The following is a 16,829-nucleotide window of genomic DNA, read 5'->3' as shown; positions in this document are numbered from 1 at the left end:
AGGCTGTGGTGGCCGGGAGCGGCCACTGCACTCCAATCTGGGCGACAGAGTGAGAATCCAACTCAAAAAAAAAAAAGGTATTACATATTCAAATAAGTCAAAAAAATTAAATTAAAAAATACCAATAAAGGAAAATTCTATCTAAATAAACTTGATCTTAAATTCTACAGAATATCTCATTCCTTAAAAATGTAATGCATCTCCAAAAACAAATTTTTTCAAATTTTTAATTATTTTACTTACTCACGAACTTATTTGATCACGCAGTAGCATTCTTTTCTTTTAACCATCAACTGATGTGACTGTAGGACTGTGTATTTCAAAATGAACCAGAAACCTACTATCTTAAAGGAATACTCATTCTAATTCAAAAAAATCAGTGCTCTTGACACTATCAACATAATGAGTAAATAAAAGTGAAAAAAAAAAAAAAAGACTTGAAAAGATGACTAAAAATATTCACTACTCCTAACAGACAAGATCAGTATTTTATTACAAAAACCTACCATGAGGGACCACTCTTTAACCTTCTGGAAGATGACTCTGCGTCCCTGGGGCATCCATGCCACCAGCACCGTCACGGCCCTTATGGTTAGCCAACAAACATAAAGACCACAAGCAGCTGTGTAGAGCTCATGGATTTTGGCAGTCCCCGTCCAAAATGACATTAGCCAACGGCCAGCAAATACTGAAAACAAAAAGGCTGATAAATGAGACATGTAGCTAGGTAAAGAGAACTGTAATTTGATGCTGTTCTATTAGTATTTTCACACTAGGAAAAAAGACATCACATTTTGATATATCAATGTCTTAATCAAAACAAAACACAAAAACCACAAACTCTAAAGAGTGCACAGTTATTTGATAAAGTCAAAACCAAAACACAGTAAATCAGTGGAGATGAATTCTCCTAGGATACACACTGGGATTTGCCATGACAATTTCTTGTTCTTTTGAGTCTGAGAAAAATTTTTGAGGAGATTGTTGTTTTTGTTCTTTTTATCATCAACTGAAATCATTATGCACATAGCAGGACAAAGGCAGAGAATTTCTTTCCTATTGTTTGTGCTGTCAATTCTTTTAATATTTAGGAACATTATAAGTAATTTAGAGTAACTTTCTTCAAATTGGCTCATTCATCAAGACAGAAAATTAACTTTATTTTAATAAGGGGGGGCACAATAACATTTTAAAGCAAAATAATCAAGGCATATCATATTCTTTTTCTTAGAAAAAAAAGTAAGACTATCTAAACATACTGGAATGTAAAAAAGAGATTTGAGAACTAAGAGATGCCTCACACAAAAAGTTGTTAGAAATAAATTCTACAGTGCACCCACAATAATCACTCAGGTAAGATTATATTATACAATTTAGTAACTTTCTTTACAGGATTACTTCTCAATAAGGCTAGAGAGAACAGTAAGATTCAAATTTCCAGTACATTTTCTTCCCACAGATTGCCTTCCTACTATGGTGACTACCTGCAAGGAGTTAGTGGCTGTACCGAGCATTTTCCATACATTATCTCATTCACCCTCTCGATGACTTCCCCTTCAATGCAGATATGACCTCCATTTTAAGATTAAGAAACTGAGGCTCAGCAACAGAACCTTGCTCAAGTGAAGCTGAATTGGAAGACATGTCTACACAACAAAGCTCCTGCTTTTGACCACTGAGCTATACCACCTGCAAATCAAACTAAACCAGCCCCATAGTCAAGTCTTCCAAGGCATAATGCTGATTAACCAGACTTCTGACAAACTCGCAAAATAGCTTGGATGTGAAAACAACACTTTAAAAGATAAATATGTAGGTATGTTACATGAAATAAATACATGTGTACATTAATATGATGACACTAAAATCCTAACTTATAATTCTGTGAAATGTCTGGTGTTCTACTGTAGGGTTAATGTATTTTGGCTTGGGAGGTTTTTAGTTTAACTTTTTTTTTTTTATCTTCTCACTCTCACCCAGGATGGAGTGCAGTGGCATGACTGACTGGAGCTCGCCACAACCTCAGCCTCCTGGGCTCAGGAGATCCTTCCACCTCCACTTTCCAAGTAGCTAATACTATAAGCCACCATGCCCAGCTAATTTTTTTATTTATTGTAGACATGATCTTACCACGTTGCCCAGGCTGGTATTAAACTCCTGGGCTCAGGCAGTTCTCCCACCTTGGCCTCCCTAAGTGTTGAGACTATAAGAGGAAGCCACTGAGCCTGGCCAAAAACGATCATCTTTTTAAGAAATATCATTTGAAATTGCTTTTCCTAGTTGCTCCTTCCTAGCCTTAGCCCTCAATACACATTTGATTTATAAAATTATATTGAGTTAGTGTCATAACCAAGACAAAAATTCAATATACATTTATGTTTGCTAAGGGCTGAAAATTATCTTCCACTTGGTGATTATTTAAGTGGTTAACACATATTAATATGATTTAGTATTTTCTGGTCAGATATAAACAATAAATGGGGGAGGGGAGAGAAACAAGTTGCTTTTGTCACTTTGTTGCTGGCTTTGAACTCCACCCCCATCAACTCCTGAACTTTGGAGAAGAAGACAAGATACTATCTTTGCCCACAACCTCTTGCTTGTTAGATGAAGAAAGATTTAGGTGAAATTTCCAACAAGCTCAATGCCACAGAAAATTCATATTTGTGAATACCAAGCAATAAAGGGAAACATTCTGGCTTCATAACATTCTCTAGCAACAGTATACAATGGACTAGAAAGACGACTACATAATGAGAATAAACATAATTAACATCAAAAGACTAGCCTGAAATAATGTAAGTAATGCAGATGGCTTTTTGAAAATCCATAATGTAATAGGACAATATCCATGAAAACTGAGTAACCATAAGTACTTTACCCAAAATCAAGTCATAAATTACAACTTGCCTTTTCCCCCTGTGCTCCAATATAAATGAGTCTATAAGATGGAGAGTCCTGTGTGGACCAATATTTCATATTCAATCAAAAATTAGAGGAAAGAGCCGGGCTCAGTAGCTCAGCCTGTAATCCCTCGCTTGGGGAGGCTGAGATGAGTAGACTGCCTGAGCCCACGAGTTCAAGACTCGCCTGGGCAACTTGGCGAGACTTCATCTCTACAATAAATCAAAAAAATTAGCTGGGCGTGATAGTGTGTGCCTGTAGTTCCAGCTACTTGGAAGGCTGAGGCGGAAGGATCGCCTGAGCCCAGCAGGTCGAGGCTGCGGTAGCTGGGAGCGGCCACTGCACTCCAGTCTGGGTGACAGAGTGAGACTCCAACTCAAAAAAAAAAAAAAAAATTAGAGGAAAGGTACTTCAAGTTTACATTTGATGAAGTCACATCTCATCAAGATACAACTTTCTTCCAGCTAAAAGTCAGAACACACGCATACCTGGTAAAGTAAGGCAGATGAGGCTGGCGATCAGTAATGTTATACACATGAAGACAATCAACAGAAATATCTGCAAGGTAAAACATAAAGAGAGCATACATGATTAGCATGTGCTCAATGTATTTTATGATGGCCCTCAAAGAATCAATGTAATTCTCCCATTAAAAAGAAATTGCCTCTATTTGTATTTCCAGGTTTCTTTCAATTACACATAAAATGGAAATTTTTATTTTAGTAAAATCACCCATAATTTAGGCCAAAAGGAAAATAAGTGTCTATTCTCACATAATCAAATACATTTGTCAAGTAAAAAGCAAATATAAGCCGGGCTCGGTGGCTCAGCCTGTAATCCCGCGCCTTTGGGAGGCTGAGGTGAGTGGATTGCCTAAGCCCGCGGGTTCGAGACCTGCCTGGGCAGCAAGACCTCATCTCTACAATAAAAAAAATCAGCCGGGCGTGGTAGCGCATGCCTGTAATTCTGGCTACTTGGAAGGCTGAGGTGGAAGGACCGCCGGAGCCCAGCAGGTCAAGGCTGTGGTGGCCGGGAGCGGCCACTGCACTCCAGTGTGGGCGACAGAGTGAGACTCCAACTCAAAAAAAAAAAAAAAAAGCAAATATATTTTTTAATCAAAGGGCATAAAGATAAAACACATTCAGCTTAATTTCCTGTTATTAAAATAAAACATTAAAAACTAGAATATTAGCCAGGCTCAGTGGCTCAGCCTGTAATCCGGTGCCTTTGGGAGGCTGAGGTGAGTGGATTGCCTGAGCCCACGGGTTTGAGACCTACCTGGGCAGGCGAGACCTCATCTCTACAATAAATTTTTAAAAAAAGTTAGCCGGGCGTGGTGGTGTGCGCCTGTAGTTCTAGCTACTTGGAAGGCTGAGGCGGAAGGATCGCAGGAGCCCAGTAGGTCAAGGCTGCGGTGGCCGGGAGCGGCCACTGCACTCCAGTCTGGGCAACATGAAACTCCAACTCAAAAAAAAAAACAAAAACAAAAACTAGAATATTTACCTCTTAACCAATTAACAGTGCTATCCAACAGGGATGTTCTGTGACGACAGAACCATCTAGATCTGCACTCCTCAACATAGCAAGCCACCAGCCACATGTGGCTACCAAGCATCTGACATGTGGCTTGTGGGAATGAGCAATGGAATTTTAATTGAATGTAATTCTAATTAAACTGAACTGGAAAAAAGCCACATAAGCAAGGGTTCCTGCATTAAGAAGAGCAGATAAAAAACGATCACACAGATAGGTGAAAACCAGATTCCCTGGGCAGAATGGCAGTGACTACAGCTGGCCTTCCACCTAACCAGTGGCATTTCTATAAGACTAGAGGGTAGAGCACTGGTGGGAAGTCAGAAAAGCACAGATCAAGAACTCAGGGGGCTCTGATATGTCAGCTCTGACCACCTGAAAAGCCCGTTATCGATTCTGTCTTGGATCTAGCCAGAAAGTACCTGTTGCTCAGAGGCCTTTTTTGTACCTGGAGAGCCGCATAGAGACCAGGGAAAAAGAAAAAGGGAGCTGACTATAAGGTCTGCTTTTACCATTAAGAGATAAAGGAAAAGATGACCTCCATGTTTTCTTCTGCAAAACCTCAAGCATAAGCCTCTGCATCAGGAGCAAAGCCTTGCCCCACATGGGGAAAAGGAGCCGAAAGAACAATTCAGTGAGTGCTGACCAACGCAGAGATGGCTTAGGGCTCTCCACTAACTGGCCCCTGCTCACCCAAGAGCCAATCTCCCTCCACTACTCTCACTCCTCACCTCTTCCCCTGGTCCCTCACCTCCCCCTCTTGGCCCTCACTCCTCATCTCTCCCCCATATACACCCCACCGCCTATACATTCAACTATCTGCAGTTACTAGCCTATCATGTCTAACGTATCCCTGCCCAGACTATACCTGAAACACCCTTCCCACTTCCTTTTCCCCTTTCTAACTGGCGTCTCAATTTTCAAGTCAGTTAAGACACCACCTCCTCCAAAAAGATTCCTCTGTGACCATCAAGAACCAATGGCTCCTGATTGAGTCATAACATCCACTGTGAACACCATGACAGGAACCCAAATCTGCTACTGTTTGTTTTCTCGTGTCTCCAAGTAGACTGTAAACTCTTTCAGGGCAAGACTGTGTATCTCTCTAATCCCCGTGGGGACCAAAAATACCATACACACTCAAGATATACTTGCTGAATGAATGGATGGACACACAAGACCTACAAGTAATCCACAAAAACATTATGATGACTTTACAAAAAAATAAGCTGAGGCTGCGAGGTTAATAACCTGTCCAACTTTTAAAATAACCTGACTCACAAGCCCATATCATTTTTAAAGGGTATTTAAAATATAATAGATTGAATATAAATAAAGGAAAACTTTGTTGTAATGATACAATACACGAAGTCATTGACCTACATTTTAACAAAATTCTGAATCAGAATGATCACTTGGTAGTTTAAAGGCCATGGAATAGACACCTTCTTAACCAATCTGGCCTTCAGTTCATCAACTATGAACAGGAGACTGTCACCCATACTTTAGAGTGTTTGGGTGGGGATTAAATGGCAGAGAAGCATCAGAATGCCCATCCTGCTTCCTGACACATAGTTGAAATGCATCAATAATGTTAGTGTTTTATTTACCCTGGAGTCTATTTTTCCACTGAAAAGGGGAGCAAGAGCCCATGGAATCCCAACTCTATGACCCATCTCTAGAATTTAATAGCTTATGTGATCATTTACATATATTCTGTTACATAATGAGGATAATAAAACATGGGTTCTTGATAGAAAAGTGCAAGACCTGTCTACGCAGAGACCTGTATGCTAAAAGCACCAATTCTCAATAGAAATTTGAAAAAAAACCTGTTTTTTTGGTTAAGTCTATATAGTACCTACCCTGAGTGGAAAATTTAAAGGCCGACGGTAAGGCTGAAAGCCGACAGGCCCTCCCTGCTGGAGTATGGCTTGGTGGGCTGCATGCAGGCCTTCCCCCACCACAGGAATAGCGTTGTTATTTCGAGCATGCTGGTTATTGTTGACCTGTTGGTTTGCACTGTTCTCATTTTCTTCCTGGTCTCCCAACAAATAAGAATGGAGATCCCTGTGCAAAAAGTGTAACATTGAAAACTCTTACTTCAGGTCAGAATAAAATGGCAAACATGAGATTTATTTTCTTAGTATTTACTACTAAGGGTAAAAAACATACATGTGGCATCTGTACAAAACATTATTATACCCTAATCTAGTCTGAATGTTGTGGCTTGCTTTAAATTAACCTTTCTAAATTTTGTGTTAGCTAACCTGTAGAATACTCCATAAATTCAATCTATTTTATGTTTTCTTCTACCAGTATCTCAAAAGAAACCAGTAACTGGAAAAAAAAGCACAAAATACTTACAAGTATACTCACAAGTACTTCCTAGTACAAGATGTAAGTACATACTTACAATGTACAAGATCGTAAGAATTTTAGGGGAAAAGAATAAAAACTTTTCTTCACTGTAGATGACTACTATGTCGACCATAACATGTAACTCAACTAAAACCTCTAAACAATAAATTGGATAAGGCAAAAATGAGACTGGGGAGGGAGCAGTTAGAGAAGAGCATATGTTCAACCAAACATAACCAAATCCATATTTCCTATTAAGGTGTCTACAGGATAGCTGGGCACGGTGGCTCATGTCTATAATCCCAGCACTTTGGGAGGCTGAGGCAAGAGGACTGTCTGAGCCCAGGGGTTCAAGACCAGCCTGGACAACATGGCAAGACCTCATCTCTACAACAAATAAATTTTTTAAAAAATTAGCTGGGCATGGTGGCACGTACCTGTAGTTCCAGTTACTTGGAAGGCTGAGGTGGAAGGATGGCCTGAGTCCAACAGTTCAAGGCTGTGGTGGCCATGAGTGTGCCACTGTACTCCAGCTTGGGTGACAGAGTGAGTCTCTGACTCAAAAAAAAGATATCTACAGGATGCCAAATATTCTCTGAAACACTTTTAAATTATAAAGATTTAACTTTTAAATAAGTATATAATGCATAAATCTTGAAAAAAAATAAGTAAAAAGAAAAAAGGCAACATGTTCACTAAATAACTGAGAAACCAAATCTGAGAAAAGCTCATTTACCAGGTTATGAGCTCTACATACAGGTAAGTTGGTTGGTCTAAAATAAAGGTAAATTGGTTGGTTTATAATGCACAAAAAAAATTTTTTTATTCCCTGTGTTATGACATGAAAGAAGCGGCCCAGCAGCAAACCTCTGTTGAGGGCAAAAATATGTATGCATTAGCCACGAAAGGACAATGATAAGAACTTTAAAATTTTTTAAGTGTTATATACACCTGCATCTGCAGCTAGGTATTACTGAATTGTTTCTTATTAACACTAATTATTCTTCAGTGGAGCATGAAACATTCTTTTTCCAGCAAAGTTATTCTATGGACACAGATGGCATGCATGCCTAAGGAGTCAGTTGCCTGTACTCACAGTAAGTACCCAGCAGTCACCGTCCACGCTCTCACCAGCCCTTTCAGCCACTGCCTCGTGTGTCCCTGTTCAAGCAATGCTGGCAAGACAACCTGAAGCAGGAGCAGCTCAAGGGACAGCTCACTCACCGGAGCATCACTGAGACAGTTAAAAAGAGCCAGAATTTGTAATGGGAATTATATTTTCCATTTAACTATACAAGGGGAGACCCCCTAAAAACCCAGAATTTATTTGTAAAAAATTGTGTATTCTTACATGTTTAAACTTCAATCACCTTTAGAGTACTCTCCATTTGATGCAATATACCTATCAAGATGCTTTTTCCACTGCTCAAAACAGTTTCTGAACTGATCATTTTGATGCCTTTTAGCGTTTCTGCCATTTTTTGTTTCACCTCTTCCACATCGGCAAAACATTTCCCTCTGAGGATTTTTTCACCCAGTGAAGCAAAAAAAAAGTTGCTCTAGGTGAAATTTGGTAAATAAGGTGGGGCACAGAGGTCATGCCATTTTTGGTCAAAAACTGAACACTCGCTGCAGCATGGGCAGGTGTGCTGGTAAATCACCCACCATGAAATGGGCAAACACACTGAAAGAATCTCCAAAAAAGAAATTCACAGAAGCAGAACCCAGCCTCTAATAATAACGCTAGCTGGTACACTGATACAGATGGTTTCCTAGAACACTTACCTAACAAGGGAAGCCCGTACTATAAGAGGCTCACCCTCCAAAAAAGTAATTGTTTTTTTGGGTCTCCCTTTGCATTGTATTAAATATCTGATGGGATTACAAGACTCCGTTAAAGAGTTTAATAAATTCACTGTCTTTATTAGTGCTCCTCTCATGCTCTCTTGAACTCTGTAAAACTTTCCCCACAAACTCTTACCAAAATTGTTTCTGGTAAGGGTCACCTATGACCTTCATTTTGTTAAACCTATGGCCAGGTCTTGGTTCTTACCTCACTTGCTGTAATTAAGTAGTTGGTTACACAAATGGTTACTCCTTCCTCTTCAAAACAGTTTCTCCCTAAACAGCTCCCAAGACCCACTGGTTCCCCTTCTCCCCATCCTGGAAGCACTAAAGGGCCCCATGCTCTGACCTTCCTTCTCTCATCTACACTCATTCTCTGGGTGAATGGGACCTCCATGTGGCTTGAAATATCACCTTTCTGTACATTTCTATCTACTACTCAGGTATCTTCCTTACCTCCTAACTTTGTGTATACAAAATGCCAAATCAGCATTGCACATCAACATGTACTAGACATTTTATATTGTGTTCAGTATCAAATTCGCAATCTTCCCTTTTAATCCTGCTTCTCCCACAGTCATCCCCATCTCAGTAAATGCCAACCCCAGCCTTCCAGACACTCAAGACAGAAACTTTGATCCCTTAGTCCCTTCTTTACACCTCACGTCCAAACAGCAGGCGAATTCTTCTGACTGTACCGTAACAATATCTTAACTCCTTAATAATATCCTAACATTTCTCACGGACACCACTGCTACTTCCTTCATCTCTGCCACCCTTGCTTCTCAGCAGAATAACTACATTTTCTTCCAAGCTGGCTTCTTGTTTCTAACCTGGCTATTCTAACCCAGTTTCTTCCCTTCAGCTGTAATGATTTTCTTTAAACCTAAAAAAAATCCTTTGCTCAAAGCTTTCCAAGGGCTCCCAACTTGCTCAAGGGAAAGCAGAAGTGCTCACAAACAGCCTGCAAGGCACTCCAGGAGATGGCTTTCCAAGACCCCTCTGATTCATGGCCAACTACTCTGCCCCTCTGATTCATGGCCTCCCCGCTGCCTCTTAAACAGTCCTGGATGCCACTGGTGCAAGGGTATCCTGCCTTGAAGGAGCCACATGACTCACCATGTCCTTCTGGGCTTTCCTCAACTGTCACCCCCTTAGGTCTTCTCCAGTCACTCACCCTAAATTGCAGCCCCATCTTGGCCACTCTATCCCCTTTCCCTACTCTGTTTTATCCCCACAGCACCTATGATCATCTGGCATATCACAAATTTTATCCATTTTAATATCTCTCTCTCCTACTTAAACTGTAAGTTCCACTAGAGCACAGATTTTTTTTCTTAATTCTGTTTTGTTAACTCTTATACGCCTAGTGCATAGAAAAGTACCTGGCATAGAATAGGCATTCAATTTTGTTTAATGGAAGAATGAACTAAATACTGCTATATAGCACAAAACCCTTGCTAAACTAGGTATAACTGACCATCATAATGGTTTATCTCACCAACACGTAAATCTAGAGCAACACGTAAAGCTGGACCTGTGTCTCCTGGCTTTCATTATGATTGAACTCAAATACATACTATAAACAAACTAAAGTAAGAATTAGAGAACCATCCTCCAAAACTACAAAAATCCTAAGTATAGAAAAATAAAGTTTCATTACAAAAGAGTGATAATTTAAAAAGTTATAAATTAATGCTGTATTTTAAATGACTTATTTTTTCTTCCATCATAAGGAATCAGGATATATTCGCCAATTCTAATTTAATGAAATACAAGTTTCAGATTTTATTGCATGTGCAACAATAAGCCTTTTACTTTTGAACAATCATGTTCCTATGCAAAGCATTAGACCCAAATAAGGTATATGTTCCACCATCATGGTGGGCAAAACAACAAATATTTATAAAAATGAGATAACAAATATTATGAAAAGAGATAAGTACTACAACCACAGTGACAACTTTAAAAAAACGGGATGATGAGTTACTCTACTTAGGGAATATAAAACCTTAATCTAGATTTTAAAAAAGAATATCGGCCAGGCTCAGTGGCTCAGCCTGTAATCCCAGCACTTTGGGAGACTGAGGCGAGTGAATTGCCTGAGCCCACGGGTGCGAGACCCACCTGGGCAACTTGGCGAGACCTCATCCCTACAATAAATCAAAAAATTAGCCGGGCATGGTAGTGCATGCCTGTAGTTCAGGTTACTTGGAAGGCTGAGGTAGAAGAATCGCCAGAGCACAGCAGGTCGAGGCTGCAGTGGCCGTGAGCGTGCCACTGCACTCCAGTCTAGGCGACAGAGTGAGACTTCAACTCAAAAAAAAAAAAAAAAAAAAAATCAAAAACTTGCCAGTGAAACATGGAAAAGAATGCCACTGCAAATAGAGAGGGAAAGACAAAGAACCTAAGTAATTCTGGTGAGACACTGGTCGGTATAGCATGGCTGGAGAGAAGACTTCAAGTCAGATAATGCTGGGACAAGATGTTAGAAAGGCAGCAAGAGCTTATGCCAAGCCTTTTGTGTCCTTCCAAATGGAGAACAAGAGGAAGGTCTCAACTAAGTAAATGGCAAATCAAGATGGATTAGTAAGAGATCTTAAGGAATTAGAAGAAGACTTAAAGGTTGATTAGAAGTCAATTTGGTAAAGAAATCCAATTTGCCTGCAACTGGGATACCGACTGTGGGGATAATGCAAATCCCTAAGGAAGGGTAGAGCTTAGGCTTCCAACTGACTTAAGTTTTTAAAGCAAAAAAGACATTCCATCTACAAACCCTGTACCCTATTTTTAATCTATAATTAAATGTGTGACTTTGACTTATTCCTTATAATGTGCTTTTCAAAATTAAGATGATGCTACTAATACACTCTCATTTAGTAAAGCATTTTAATACCAAACAATGCTATTTTGTTTGCAGAAAAATAAACATCTTCCTTTGTAAAACATAATTACTAATGTACATATGCTCTAAAATATGGCAAAATTTAACTGTCGGATGATTTCCAACATCTGTAAGAAATGAATGTTTTAAATGTTTACTATAATCTGAGTATCAAATCCCTAACAGAGATAAATTAATAAAGCTATTCTGAATGTTACAGACTTACCTGTAGAGCATGACATTGTACGGAAGAAAATTAGGCAGCAGACTCTTAATTATACGTATAGGAAGCCAAAGCATCAGGAGGACAATGGAGCCAAAGACAATCTGCAATAGGAAACAGGGCACAACACTACTATCAATTACTCCCATGTGAGACAGGATGATATCTGACCATACACAGCCCAGGCCTATATCCACACAGAGCTCAACTGTTCCCACTCTACACATTATCCTTGGGTCACTTTGTATAAAAATATATTCCTAATCTGACTGCTACTCTTGCTGTAAGTGTCTGCTATCTAGGACACAATAAAACAGAAGTCACAAAAGATAACCACCACATGGTATGTGAGAAAACTAGAAACTTACAATGAAGGAGCAGAAACACCTGTAACTTAATAAATCACGTGTCACCATCTAAGACGTGGCCCATGTTAATGGCTACCAAAGTTTCCAAAGGACACAATATTGCTTTCAAAATTTTATTTCGGCAAAATTTAGTTTTAACTAGGTAATGTCTTCTTTCAGGTGGAGAAGTAACTTTAAGGTGTTTCTGTTAAAAATTTAACTTAGATGCCAGTAATAAGTCTCTACTGCTTCAATGCAAATTAAATGTTAATTCAGATAATCATAATTTCGACAATCAATTATACAAATAAAGAACTATTAGGCATCTGTGTTTTAGTAAGCATCATTTTACTTATTTACTTTAATAAAGTAACCAACAAAACAGCTACTTGACAACTGAGTTCCACAGACTTAATCAAATATGTTATTCAGTATGATCTGTCACCAGCATAGGTAACACAGAGAGACCTTGTCTCTACAAAAAAATTCAAAAGTTAGCAGTGATGCACACCTGTAGTCCCAGCTATTTGAGATGCTGAGGTGGGAGGATCACTTGAGCCCAAGTTTTAGGCTGTGGTAAGCAGTGACTGTGCCACTGTGCTACAGCCTATGTGACAGAGACCCCCAACTCAAATAATACCACTAATAATAAATATATGCACACATACACGTACTGTACCAGCCCTCCTGATGAAAAAAAAATAAACTAAACAATACTAAAGTGTAGCTCACTTTATTTAAAAAAAATTTTTTTTAAGCAATGAAAAGATCTGCTTACCACTGATAAAATAAATCTTCGGAGATGCCTATAAATGGGCAAGTGGATCATTTCCTGTACTGGATTAAAATCTGGATCATTCAAATTTCTTAGAAACCACAAGACACCAGGTCGAAGTACCTGCAAATATATTTCATTTTATTTTACTTATTTTTTATAATCAATATTTTTTATTATGATATTGTGGGGTATAGTTAAGGGTTAGGTATACAAACATGCTTCGTTCAGGCACCCTTGTTGATAAGAGGTGTCTCCCCAATGCAAATATATTTTAAATATTATAAATATTCATCTATGTCTTCAGGCTCTGTATATAAGCTAAAACATGAACAGAAAAGCACTTAAAATTATTCTGGCATCTAAAATGGACCCCAGAAAGCTGATATGGTTTTCCTGGGAAAAGAAGTTCCTAAACTAGAATCTTTATGAAAACTGCCTTATATTTGACGTCTTTTGATGCTTTTAATCAGTCACTGAAAAAAGTTCCTTGCATCAAATTTGTGAAGAAATCAAGATCTCTAGATCTACATTTCTAGATTTAGAAATCTACATAAAAAATAAATACAGCTGTTATGATAGAGTGCATCACCTGGTAAAAGGGTCATGTTGCAATCTATAATGTCCTAAATAGAAGATCTGATTTCACACTTCCACAGAGAAGTTAAGAAATCCTACAGCTTCTCAGTATCTTCATTTTACTACCTAGATCTTTTTCCTGAACGAACATTGTCACTCAAGAGGCCGTAGATAATGCAGTAATAATGCTTGGGTCCTGGTCCTGTATGGTCCAAACTCACTGAGTTAGCCTGAGTAAAGCATCTAATTTGCCAAAGACTCTATTTCTCCATCTTTCAAACAAGGGGGTTACAGTATAAAATCTCTACATTTCCTTTTTTTTTTTTGAGTTGGAGTCTCACTCCGTCACCCAGACTGGAGTGCAGTGGCCGCTCCCGGCCACCGCAGACTCGACCCACTGGGCTCCAGCGATCCTTCCACCTCAGCCTTCCGAGTAGCCAGAATTACAGGCATGCGCTACCACGCCCGGCTGATTTTTGATTTATTGTAGAGATGAGGTCTCGCCAAGTTGCCCAGGCGGGTCTCGAACCCTCAGGCTCAGGCAATCCACTCACCTCAGCCTCCCAAAGGTGCGGGATTACAGGCTGAGCCACAGAGTCCGGCTAAAATCTCTAAATTTCTAACTCCCAAATACTAGCATTCTTTATAAACCAAAAAACTTCACACTGATAAAATGAAAAATTCATTATAAAAGATTTTATCACTTAATGTAATTTGGAGCTCACATCTATTTAAAAAACAAAACAAAACATACACACACACACATTACTGTACTTTAGTTCTCAATCATTTGTTTCAAAGAAAGAATGCAAGCTTTATTTGCAAACAGAATTTACTATCTTTATTCCATATGATTCACAAAAGTGCTTTGGCCCCTGGCCTCTCCACTCCTCCTCAAATCTTTCAAACAGCAAAGCAGACCAAGAACAGCATTCAGCCTTTGTGCTTTTGTATTCCAATTCCACTGGAACTGTCAGTCTGCTCATCCCCTGCCCTGGACATCTCCATCACCAGTCTCAGTGGCAAAGCTGACTTTTTCAATAGCTAGATACAGTCCCCTGCAATAAAATCAAGGAGACCAGGAATCGTGCCTTTTTTTCTGATACACCAGCATACAGTGCAGTGTCTGGCATGTAGTGAGCATTCAGTAATATCTGGAGAATGATTAAGCTAATGACTAATCAAATACTAGTCTGCTTTTATCATCTTCAAACCAGGCTCCAAAAACAGGATTAGTAATAGTACCCATCTAGCAAGTGAATCGGAATCATAAAGGACCCTAACTTGTAATTCTATACTTAAGGTGTGTAAATCAAAACCAATTTACATGTTTGATCTTCCAAAAATATGTCCTTTGGGTACAGTATTTCCAGCATCACACTTCTTTGGTGTACGAGTTGTGCACACAAAATTCCAAGAGTTTGTATTAGAGGATGATGATACATTATATACCAAGTAAAACAAGTACTCTCATTTAAGTTTTAATATTAAGGTATTATGGGGGTGGGAACTGGAAGGCGGCTTTTGGACATTATATTTCCTCTGTTTAATCACCTCTGAAACTCATAACTCATAATTGATTACAGACAGACATATTAAAACATATGCTATTTTTTTAAACAAACAACTGAAAACAGTTTAATACAATCAAGTCCCCTTTTCCCCCTTAGCATAACGCAGTAGAGATTATGGCTTAGTTAGGATATCATCATAACCCTTGAGGCATGGACTCGTGGTGAATGCAAAAGTCCTAGTTCTAAATGTACAGCATCTGCAACCACCTGCAGGACTCACCTCTCTCAGCAACAGAATGAAGGAGGCAAAGTAGAAGACATAGACCATTCCCACCAGCCAATGCAGAAACATGGTAGTACCCGGAGCAGACTGAAAGCTCAGTTCTCGATCTTTCAAAGTAGCATCAAACATTTCCTGAATCAAAAGAGAACAGGTGAGAGAGATCTGTACCACCTACATTTTCCAAATTAACATAGCCTTCTTCTAAGAAGTGAATAAATAACTGTGCAACACAAGGTACAATGTTCTAGGACTATGGTCGTCTTAATACCACATTTCACAATGTCACAGAACTAGATATAGCTAAGATTGACAACTACTTCAAAGAGGTATATATGACTTTCAAATATAAAGAATGCTAAACCAACTGATGAGTAAGTGCTTTGCTAATATTGATTCTGTAAAAGAATCATTTTTGATTAATGCAAGTCCTCCTATTCTTGGTTACAGGTCTACATTCATGAGACATATGGGAGGCAGGGTGGGGGGGTTGCATAAGTGTTATCTCAGAACCAAAGGCAGCTTTTCTACATACAAAATACTTTTTGAAAAATCAAAAACTGATTACCACTAACAGCCATTAGAGAGTATAATCAAGTGCCAGGTGCAGTGGCTCATGCTTGTAATCCCAGCACTTTGGGATGCCAAGGTGGAAGGACTACTTGAGCCCAGGCATTCAAGAACAGCCTCAGAAACATAAAGACACCTCATTTTTACAAAAAATAAAAAAATTAGCCAGGCATGGTGGTGCGCATCTGTATTCCCAGCTACTTGGGAGACTGATTGCCTGAGCCCAGGAAAGCTGCAGTGAGCTATGATTGTGCCACTGCACTCCAAACTGGTAACAGTGAGAACCCAAGGAAAAAAAAAATTATAATCAAGACTAAGCATCTCAGTCAAAACAAACTATAAAGATAGTCTCCTTATCAAATTACTCTTTTTATGAATATAATGTCGCAGGTTCGAGACCCGCCTGGGCAGCGAGACCTCATCTCTACAATAAATCAAAAAATTAGCCGGGCGTGGTAGCGCGCGCCTATAGTTCCAGCTACTTGGAAGGCTGAGGCAGAAGGATCGCCGGAGCCCAGCAGGCGAGGAAAGGTGGCCGGGAGCGGCCACTGCACTCCAGTCTGGGTGACCGAGTGAGACTCCAACTCAAAAAAAAAAAAAAAAAGAATATAATGTTTTGACATTAATCTACAAAATTTAGGAGAACAGAATGAGCGATAAAATTCTCCACTGGTTATTAAAAAGGTTCCAGTCAAAATACTCCAACAGCAAAAATTGTACGCCAAGCACAGTGGCTCATACCTGTAATCCCAGTACTTTGGGAGACTGAGGCAGGAGGACTTCTTGAGCCCAAGAGTCTAAGATCAGCCTAAGCAACATAGTGAGACCTCGTTTCTATAAAAAATAAAAAACTTAGCTGGGCTTGGTGGCTCAGCCTGTAATCCTGCGCTTTGGGAGGCTGAGGTGAGTGGATTGCCAGAACCCACAGGTTCGAGACCCACCTGGGCAACTTGGTGAGACCTCATCTCTACAATAAATCAAAAAATTAGCCAGGTGTGGTAGTGCACACCTGTA

At 39.4% G+C, this 16,829-nt stretch overlaps 1 protein-coding gene across 1 annotated transcript in view; it reads right to left on the bottom strand.

The window, feature by feature from the left end:
* MARCH6 (membrane associated ring-CH-type finger 6) overlaps positions 1-16,829 on the bottom strand; it is a 60,049-nt gene that overhangs the window by 18,537 nt on the left and 24,683 nt on the right. The window contains exons 14-20 of the mRNA XM_021707420.1: positions 15,246-15,380; positions 12,876-12,995; positions 11,754-11,854; positions 7,895-8,032; positions 6,303-6,507; positions 3,393-3,462; positions 507-688 (exon numbers count right to left, since the gene is read on the bottom strand). Coding sequence (XP_021563095.1) covers positions 507-688; positions 3,393-3,462; positions 6,303-6,507; positions 7,895-8,032; positions 11,754-11,854; positions 12,876-12,995; positions 15,246-15,380 — 951 coding nt within the window. The remainder of the gene's footprint in view (positions 1-506; positions 689-3,392; positions 3,463-6,302; positions 6,508-7,894; positions 8,033-11,753; positions 11,855-12,875; positions 12,996-15,245; positions 15,381-16,829) is intronic.

Source organism: Carlito syrichta, unplaced genomic scaffold (assembly GCF_000164805.1).
Source record: "Carlito syrichta isolate Samal-C Ts95f unplaced genomic scaffold, Tarsius_syrichta-2.0.1 Scaffold317641, whole genome shotgun sequence".
Lineage (NCBI taxonomy): Eukaryota > Metazoa > Chordata > Mammalia > Primates > Tarsiidae > Carlito > Carlito syrichta.
Note: the sequence above shows the minus strand (reverse complement) of the source record. Positions and strands in the feature narration are given on the sequence as shown.